This window comes from Eriocheir sinensis, chromosome 69 (assembly GCF_024679095.1).
Source record: "Eriocheir sinensis breed Jianghai 21 chromosome 69, ASM2467909v1, whole genome shotgun sequence".
In the NCBI taxonomy this organism is placed as follows: domain Eukaryota; kingdom Metazoa; phylum Arthropoda; class Malacostraca; order Decapoda; family Varunidae; genus Eriocheir; species Eriocheir sinensis.
In genome coordinates this window covers 6,196,655-6,206,654 of record NC_066577.1, presented here as the reverse complement: position 1 = coordinate 6,206,654, position 10,000 = coordinate 6,196,655, and the positions used below count along the sequence as shown (strand labels likewise).

Genomic DNA, 10,000 nt, shown 5'->3' with positions numbered 1-10,000 from the left:
GCCCGTCGCTGCTACACGGTAAAGCCACAAATTTGGCCCGTCGCTGCTACACGGTAAAGCCACAAATTTGGCCCGTCGCTGCTACACGGTAAAGCCACAAATTTGGCCCATCGCTGCTACACGGTAAAGCCACAAATTTGGCCCGTCGCTGGTACACGGTAAAGCCACAAATTTGGCCCGTCGCTGCTACACGGTAAAGCCACAAATTTGGCCCGTCGCTGCTACCGGGTTAAATAGTACCCAAAGTTTGCTGCCAGGTGGTAATTTAGGTAATTGAATGTGTACCCACTTAGGAATATTATCAGTATTTACATTCTAATTCCCTTTTCTGTTAACTAACCTCAATTTGTGTTTATATTTTTGTACAATGGAGTTATTTATTTTTTGTAACTTGCCTAATCAGGGGTTTGTCTCCAAGACCAGCCATATCCCTTTGTTGTATTTTACAGCAATATTTCAATTCAATTCAATGTATCTTTTTAGTTTCCTGGCGCTACTTAACCCGATAGCAGCGATGGGCCAAATTTGTGGCTTTACCGTGTACCAGCGATGGGCCAAATTTCTGCCATGATATAAACCTCATATAATAGATGATGCATAAACTGATCACATAATATGCGTTGATATGTTATGAAATGGTTTGCGTGAGTGATGATTCTTTCGCATTATTTTACTTAGAGGGGCCTTTACCCTAACCTAACTTAACCTAACCTAAGAAACATGACCCCCGCAGCTACCGGGTTAAACATGTACCCTTAATTAGTTGTATAATCACACTCTGTCCTGCCTGGGGGTTGGGATGGCGCGCTCCTCCATTATCCCTTGTTTTACTTGCAACAATAAACTATCAATCAATCAATCTAAAGAGAGTTGAAATGTTGTGTTGGCCCCGGGTCAGACTACCACCAGGGTCATAAAACTACTTCAGACTCATAGGAAAGCCTTGTCAAATACGTGAACTTTGGTGACGAAATGTTTTAAAATACTTCCCTTATAAGTGTGTGTGTACGATTTGTCTTGACGCCAGTGTGTGTGTGTGTGTGTGTGTGTGTGTGTGTGTGTGTTTTTAGGTGACTTTCGCTATGAGAGAGAGAGAGAGAGAGAGAGAGAGAGAGAGAGAGAGAGAGAGAGAGAGAGAGAACATGGGATGAGTTTTGCATTAGATTGTGGGATATAACATGGAAGGGCTGTACTGTGTGTGTGTGTGTGTGTGTGTGTTTTTGTGTGTCTTTCTCTATTTGAGAGAGTGAGAGAGAGAGAGAGAGAGAGAGAGAGAGAGAGAGAGAGAGAGAGAGAGAGAACATGGGATGAGTTTTGCATTAGATTGTGGGATATAACATGGAAGGGCTGTACTGTGTGTGTGTGTGTGTGTGTGTGTGTGTGTGTGTGTTTAGGTGACTTTCTCTATGAGAGAGAGAGAGAGAGAGAGAGAGAGAGAGAGAGAGAGAGAGAGAGAGAGAGAGAGAGAGAGAGAGAGAGAGAGAGAGAGAGAGAGAACATGGGATGAGTTTTGCATTAGATAGTGGGATATAATATGGAAGGGGGATCTGTACTGTGTGTGTGTGTGTGTGTGTGTGTGTGTGTTCGAGTCCCACCGAAACACGTGAGCTGATTTTTCAAATTTTCAAACTATCTGATTTTTCAAGCCATCGCCGAGTGGTGGAAGATCACGCTCTTGTGCTGTTATATATGTTTTGCACTAATTAAATTAAACTTCAAACCTTCCAGGAAACCACAAGAAAAGCTTTGCCTCCTTCGCAGTTGCTTATAAGTTACAAAAACGCCAAAAAAGAGAGGTGGAAGCAGTGTCCTGTTGTAAAGGCTGAATGAGGTGCTGATGATGATGATGATGATGAGTGCCGCCCTGTGACGTCATCGATAAACAAACCCTTTTACGCGGGAACTCGTGTTTTTGTTCACTACGAAGACAGGAAGAGAAGAAAAGGGAAGACACGTGAAGAGGATAAAGAGGAAGAGGAAGAAGAAGAGAAGACAGAGTAATTAGAAGCAAAGGAAGAGGAAGACAAGAGTGAAGGAGGGTGAGGAAGAGAAGGAAGACAGGAAGGAAGGAAGAGAAGGAGAGTAAGGGAAGGAAGAAGACAGGAAGAAAGGAAGAAGAGGAAGAGAATAAGGGAAGGAAGAGGAGGAAGAGAGTAAGGGAAGGAAGAAGACAGGAAGACAGGAAGAAGAGGAAGAGGAAGAGAAGACAGAGTAATTAGAAGCAAAGGAAGAGGAAGACAAGAGTGAAGGAGGGTGAGGAAGAGAAGGAAGACAGGAAGGAAGGAAGAGAAGGAGAGTAAGGGAAGGAAGAAGACAGGAAGAAAGGAAGAAGGAGAGGAGGAGAATAAGGGAAGGAAGAGGAGGAGGAGAGTAAGGGAAGGAAGAAGACAGGAAGAAAGGAAGAAGGAGAGGAGGAGAATAAGGGAAGGAAGAGGAGGAGGAGAGTAAGGGAAGGAAGAAAGGAAGAAGAGGAGGGGAATAAGGGAAGGAAGACAAAGAAGAAAGAAGAGGAAGACAAGGAAGACAAAGAAGAAGAGGAAGACAAGGAAGACAAAGAAGAAGAAGAGGAAGACAAGGAAGACAAAGAAGAAAGAAGAGGAAGACAAAGAAGAAGAAGAGGAAGACAAGGAAGAAGATGGTGGTGAGTGCTGAGATGATGGACACCTTTTACCTCGAGAACCTGGACGAGTATATCAACGACGAGGGGAGGATTGTGAGTGTGCCTGACCTAATTGTTCTGTTATTGTTTTGTGACGATAGGATACTAGTTTTGCAGTGACAGAGGGCAACTCATGTATGGAGGCATCTCTTACTTAGCTTACTTATGCTACATTAAAAAAAATTGAGTAAGATTGAACCAGTGCGTTTTTGAGATATGGGAATCCACAGTTTTTGCCCTGAGTTCGTCCGCCGACTGTGATGAGTTCGTGCTCTGAGTGTGATGAGTTTGTCCGTGCGCCGATTTCACCTTATACCAATTTCCTTACCTGGATGGGACGCGCCCCAGCCGTAAAACTCTGCAATGTCTCCAACCAAAACTGCACCGGTAAAACTACAGAACAACTACTTCTCCCCCTCCGCCACTCCAGCCCCCCCTGCCCCCCAACTCAAGCCTGGGGACCTGTGTGTAACTTTTTTTGGGGGGGGAGGCAAAATCACTGAAAATGGGCTTCCAAAATATTCTTAAAAAATCCCTAAATTAGAGAAAATTCACTTCTCAAAAGTAAGGAAATTCCCTAACGTATATAGGTATAGTCTTGTAATCTTGTAACAACCCTGCAGCGGGTCTGTTGACGAGTGTCGGGCGTGTCCCCCCCCCCACCCCACCCCCTCACCACCGCCGCCCGAATCCCTCCCGCACAGTGTAATTTTCGAGGCCCACACCTCATGTTGAAAACTTTACATAACTTAACCTCTATCAGGGGTGCTTCGCCCCCCTCCACCCCCCTGCTAACCCCCCCATACATATGATGCACCGGAAATCAGTTCTTTAGGGTGGGTGAGCATATTTAAATTACTCTGACCGAACTTTACACAACCTAACCTCGACCCCCCCCTGCTAACCAGGGGCACAGCCCCCCCTGAACCCCCCCCATGCATGATGTGGTGGAAATTGGTTCCTTAGGGTGGGTGAGCATATTTAGACTATTCTAAGCGAACTTTACATAACCTATCTTTGAACAGGGGGGCTTTGCCCCCTCGACCCCCCCACATGTATAATGCGCTTGATTAATCCCTGTAGGGAACCATTGTTTTGGTGGTGGAAGCCCAAATCACTGAAAAATGGGCTTCCAAAATGTCCTTACAAAAATCCCAAAAAGTAGTTGAACACCCCCACCGCCGCCGCCAACCCAATCCGTAGTCGAGCAACTCTTGGGAAATATCATGTTTTATAAAAACATATGGTACAATATTGACGGTTAACCCGTCCCCTTCTTGTAAGTTGATGGTAGATCATTGTTACCAAGTACTTTGGGGTACAAAATGAAACAGATTCACGACAGCTGTCATCCCGCACTGACGCTCCTGCTGTTAACTGACCCGGGAGTGACCTAACGATTGCTATGTATCACCCCTGGCCTACACTTTACGCAAATTTTGAGTATTGCGCATTGAACAACATCTGGTTGGTTTCTGAGACGTGCTTGTCACGGCTTCATGCAACCGCGCTTCACAAAACGCATATATCACACGCCCGCGTCACTGTTTGACTTGGTTTTGGGATAGTAATCGGACCTTTTGTCAAACTACATGCATACCAGTGAAGAGGTTAAATACTCAGTCAACACTTACCGAGAGGTGAAGTACTATGATATTTTGGGTGAGGGAGTGAGAGTGTCGGGCCTTCCATCCATCAGGGCGGCTTGAAAACTAACAACTGACTTCAGGAACGCGCCTATTTTATTTATTTATTTTTTTTTTTCTGTGTGTGTGTGTGTGTGTGTGTGTGTGTGTGTGTGTGTGTGTGTGTGTGTGTGTGCCCTTGAGCTGCCTCCTTTGTTGTAAAAAAAACAAAAGAAAAAACACTGATACACCCTCGCGTAGTAAAATTTCATCCATGTATTCCTTTAAAATTACAAAATACAAATAGTTGCTCCATTATTTGCTTTAATATAGAGAAGAAAATAACGTAGGACTCTTAAGGACCATTTTATGTCCGAAATCGTAATCCAACCGCGTTCTGGATATTACGGACTTATGAGCTAATTTCTGTGGCATAGTGCAGCGGTTAGCGGATTAGCGGAACCGTGCCCACCACTGCCGCTGAACTACTGCAAGGGAACACCTGCAAATTGGACACTCCTGCAAAAGTTCATTCTGACGCATTTGCCAATTGTACTAAAAAACAAACCCCAAGATATACTAATGATCACTAATATCTCTCTCTCTCTCTCTCTCTCTCTCTCTCTCTCTCTCTCTCTCTCTCTCTCTCTCTCCAGGTTACCTACAAATGGCTCTCCCTGACTCTCGGTGTTCACTCCAATGTGGCGAAACAGTAAGTTAGAGTTAGCTTTATTCTCTCTCTCTCTCTCTCTCTCTCTCTCTCTCTCTCTCTCTCTCTCTCTCTCTCTCTCTCTCTCTCTCTCTCTCTCTCTCTCTCTCTCTCTCTCTCTCTCTCTCTCTCTCTGTGTTAAGTAAAATGTTAATATATCGTGAAATTCTGTAATATATGTTTAAATTATCTTGTGTTTACTATTACTACTACTATTACTACTACTACTACTACTACTACTATTACTACTACTACTACTACTACTACTGTTACTACTACTACTACTACTACTACTTGTCCTAATCTTTCTTCTTTTTCTACTTAATCCTCCTCCTTCTTCCCTCTTCTTCCCCTCCTCCTCCTCCTCCTCCTCCTCCATGATTCTTCCTTCCTCCTCCTCCTCCTCTTTATTTCTTCCCCTCTTCCTCCTCCTCTTCCTTCTCCACCTTCTTGTGTTCTTCCTTTCCTCCTCCTCCTCCTCCTCTTCCTTCCTCATCACTACTACTACTACTACTACTACTACTACTACTGATATATTAAGGATTCACATACATACAAACCATAAATACAAATTATTAGTGGATTTGTTAAAAGTCTGCATATATAAAAAACTACTACTACTACTACTACTACTACTACTACTACCATTTACCCCACAGAATGCTCCACCATTTCGTCACCAAACAGCGCAATGGTGACAGCAGCTGTGATGGTAGAAGCCTGTCCTTAACCTACCTCATCTCCGGAGTAGTGAAGGGGAAGGCTGGAGGTGGCGGTGACGACGAGGGGGAGGAGAAGAAGGGTGGCGCCGGTGGTGATGGTGGTGGTCTGCGGAAGGTAAGACTTTTCATTCCATGGTGTATAAATTTATCTATTGTCCATCTATCGATCTATCCATCTCTCCCATTCGATTCTTTTGGCAATAGATTAGTCTCGTCTATCTAACTGAATTTTCTTTTATGTGTTATTCTATGATACATAAATTTATCTATCTGTGTCGTTTTATTTCTCATGTGGTTATCTATCCATCCCCTCATCGTCTATCTATCTGTATTTTTTATTCTGTGGGCAATAAGTTAATCTACCATGCATGTGTGTTAGCCAGGCTGTGTGTACATGTGTGTGTGTGTTGCAGGTGGTGTGGGTGGTGGGTGAGGATGAGCTTGAGGCGGCCCGTGCAGCCCTAAGTGTGGTGAGCAGCCTCCACCTCTACAGCGTACAGAAACAGCCATTGCAGGACCTCAGCGCACTCTACACCACTGATTATGATGTCACCAAGGAACACCTCAGCAACACACACAGGTAAGGCCTCTTGTTTGTCTACCGGCACACCTGACCACAGACACACAGGTAAGCTCAGCGGCTATGTGGGGGGGACGGGTCACCTCTCTACGACAGCACAGGGCCGGGCATCACGTAATATTTTAAAACGCTATATTGTGTTTTAGCTAGTGTGTATTTTTCATTCCCTCTCTCTCTCTCTCTCTCTCTAGGTACAGTGGGATTAAGTGCCCAGCTGCCGAGGTCAACAAGAATGCCGCCAGGGTACAGAAGATGGCTGTCGAGGCTGCTTCAGTGCCCCCCGAGGTAGGTCGCTCAGTTGACCCCAAATTTCCCGGAAGAGCGTTCGGAGAGGAATGATTTTGAAGAGGAGGAAGAGAAGGAGGAGGAGGGATTAATGAGATTGTTTCAAGAGGAGTATGAGGAAGAGGAGGAGGAGGAATTATAAGATGGTTTCAAGAGGAGGAGGAGGGGGAAGAGAAGAGGGTTTAGGAGTGAAGAGGAGGAGGAAGAGGAGGAGGAGGAGGAATTATAAGATTGTTTCAAGAGGAAGAGGAGGAGGAAGAGAAGAGGGTTTAGGAGTGAAGAGGAAGAAGAGGAGGAGGAGGAATTATAAGATGGTTTCAAGAGGAGGAGGAGGAATTATAAGATTGTTTCAAGAGGAGGAGGAGGAGGAAGAGAAGAGGGTTTAGAAGTGAAGAGGAAGAGGAAGAGGAGGAGGAATTATAAGATGGTTTCAAGAGGAGGAGGAGGAGGAAGAGAAGAGGGTTTAGAAGGGAAGAGGAAGAGGAGGAGGAGGAGGAATTATAAGATTGTTTCAAGAGGAAGAGGAGGAGGAAGAGAAGAGGGTTTAGAAGTGAAGAGGAAGAGGAGGAGGAGGAATTATAAGATGGTTTCAAGAGGAGGAGGAGGAGGAGGAGAAGAGGGTTTAGAAGTGAAGAGGAAGAGGAGGAGGAGGAATTATAAGATGGTTTCAAGAGGAGGAGGAGGAGGAATTATAAGATTGTTTCAAGAGGAGGAGGAGGAGGAAGAGAAGAGGGTTTAGGAGTGAAGAGGAAGAGGAAGAGGAGGAGGAATTATAAGATGGTTTCAAGAGGAGGAGGAAGAGGAGAGGGTTCAGAAGGGAAGAGGAAGAGGAGGAGGAATTATAAGATTGTTTCAAGAGGAAGAGGAGGAGGAAGAGAAGAGGGTTCAGAAGGGAAGAGGAAGAGGAGGAGGAGGAGGAGGAATTATAAGATTGTTTCAAGAGGAGGAGGAGGAGGAGGAATTATGAGATTGTTTCAAGAGGAGGAGGAGGAGGAGGAGGAAGAGAAGAGGGTTTAGGAGTGAAGAGGAAGAGGAAGAGGAGGAGGAGGAGGAGGAATTATAAGATTGTTTCAAGAGGAAGAGGAGGAGGAAGAGAAGAGGGTTTAGGAGTGAAGAGGAAGAAGAGGAGGAGGAGGAATTATAAGATGGTTTCAAGAGGAGGAGGAAGAATTATAAGATTGTTTCAAGAGGAGGAGGAGGAAGAGAAGAGGGTTCAGGAGTAAAGAGGAGGAGGAGGAGGAACACTTAGAATTGGTAACATGTATAAGGAATGAGAAATTAAAATAGAATAAAATAATAATAATAATAATAATAATAATAATAATCAGAGATGGGCGCCCGCTAAGTTTTGGCTAGTCCACAATCCACAATTCCACTAACCTCCTTGGGTATTCCGCTAATCGCTAATCCACATAATTTCCGTCTTCACCGCTCCGCTATTGCAAATCCACTAATGCTAATATTTTTTTTTACTCCACTACTGAAGTCCGCAACAGTCCGCTAACCATTTTTAAGTCCGCTAACCCTTTAATGGTTCTGTGGCTCGTGGTTCTGCCAGGCCGGTTTGAGCGAGGCAATGGCGTCAGAAATCGTTCCTTTTCAAAATGTAAATCACAGTGAAAAATATCAAAATAACTCAAATACAAGTACTGCAAGGAATATATTTTTAAGACTGGGAATTAATGTAAACTGCCATTTTTAAGACTGGGAATTAATGTAAACTGCCATTTTTAAGACTGGGAATTAATGTAAACTGCCATTTTTAAGACTGGGAATTGATGTATACTGCCATTTTTAAGACTGGGAATTAATGTAAACTGCCATTTTTAAGACTGGGAATTGATGTATACTGCCATTTTTAAGACTGGGAATTAATGTAAACTGCCATTTTTAAGACTGGGAATTAATGTAAACTGCCATTTTTAAAACTCTGCGAATTAATGTAAACTGCCATTTTTAAGACTGGGAATTAATGTAAACTGCCATTTTTAAGACTGGGAATTAATGTAAACTGCCATTTTTAAGACTGGGAATTAATGTAAACTGCCATTTTTAAGACTGGGAATTAATGTAAACTGCCATTTTTAAGACTGGGAATTAATGTAAACTGCCATTTTTAAGACTGGGAATTAATGTAAACTGCCATTTTTAAGACTGGGAATTAATGTAAACTGCCATTTTTAAGACTGGGAATTAATGTAAACTGCCATTTTTAAGACTCTGGGAATTAATGTAAACTGCCATTTTTAAGACTGGGAATTAATGTAAACTGCCATTTTTAAGACTGGGAATTAATGTAAACTGCCATTTTTAAGACCCTGGGAATTAATGTAAACTGCCATTTTTAAGACTGGGAATTAATGTAAACTGCCATTTTTAAGACTGGGAATTAATGTAAACTGCCATTTTTAAGACTGGGAATTAATGTAAACTGCCATTTTTAAGACTGGGAATTAATGTAAACTGCCATTTTTAAGACTGGGAATTAATGTAAACTGCCATTTTTAAGACTGGGAATTAATGTAAACTGCCATTTTTAAGACTCTGTGGGTCGTATTTCAAAACATTTCGTTGCCCAAGTTCACATACTTGACATGGCTTTCGTAGGAGCTGTAGGCCTTTCCAGGGGTAGTTTTATGACCCTGGTGGTAGTTTGACCCTTCCTCTGTACCGTGAACCTAAAGAAACACACATTTGACAAGGCTTTAGTAGGAGCTGTAGGCCTTTCCAGGGGTAGTTTTATGACCCTGGTGGTAGTTTGACCCTTCCTCTGTACCGTGAACCTAAAGAAACACATATTTGACATGGCTTTCATAGGAGCTGTTGGTCTTTCCAGGGGTAGTTTTATGACCCTGGTGGTAGTTTGACCCTTCCTCTTTACCGTGAACCTAAAGAAACACACATTTGACATGGCTTTTGTAGGAGCTGTAGGCCTTTCCAGGGGTAGTTTCATGACCCTGGTGGTAGTTTGACCCTTCCTCTGTACTGTGAACCTAAAGAAACACACATTTGACAAGGTTTTCGTAGGAGCTGTAGGTCTTTCCAGGAGTAGTTTCATGACCCTGGTGGTAGTTTGACCCTTCCTCTGTACCGTGAACCTAAAGAAACACACATTTGACAAGGCTTTCGTAGGAGCTGTAGGCCTTTCCAGGGGTAGTTTCATGACCCTGGTGGTAGTTTGACCCTTCCTCTGTACCGTGAACCTAAAGAAACACACATTTGACAAGGCTTTCTTAGGAGCTGTAGGCCTTTCCAGGGGTAGTTTTATGACCCTGGTGGTAGTTTGACCCTTCCTCTGTACCGTGAACCTAAAGAAACACATATTTGACATGGCTTTCATAGGAGCTGTTGGTCTTTCCAGGGGTAGTTTTATGACCCTGGTGGTAGTTTGACCCTTCCTCTTTACCGTGAACCTAAAGA

The 10,000-nt window shown here is 43.5% G+C and overlaps 1 protein-coding gene and 1 long non-coding RNA gene across 3 annotated transcripts in view; one reads left to right on the top strand and one right to left on the bottom strand.

Moving 5' to 3' along the window:
- LOC126988492 (MARVEL domain-containing protein 1-like) overlaps positions 1 to 10,000 on the bottom strand; it is a 51,339-nt gene that overhangs the window by 10,148 nt on the left and 31,191 nt on the right. For both annotated transcript variants that reach the window (XR_007742079.1, XM_050846687.1), the window contains exon 2: positions 5,729 to 5,821. Coding sequence is in view for 1 of the 2 variants with exons in the window: in XM_050846687.1 (XP_050702644.1) it covers positions 5,729 to 5,821 (93 nt within the window). In the remaining variant the exon portion in view is untranslated. The remainder of the gene's footprint in view (positions 1 to 5,728; positions 5,822 to 10,000) is intronic.
- The window catches only part of LOC126988498 (uncharacterized), a 52,803-nt gene that overhangs the window by 18,081 nt on the left and 24,722 nt on the right, over positions 1 to 10,000 (top strand). The gene's annotated exons all lie outside the window — the stretch shown is intronic.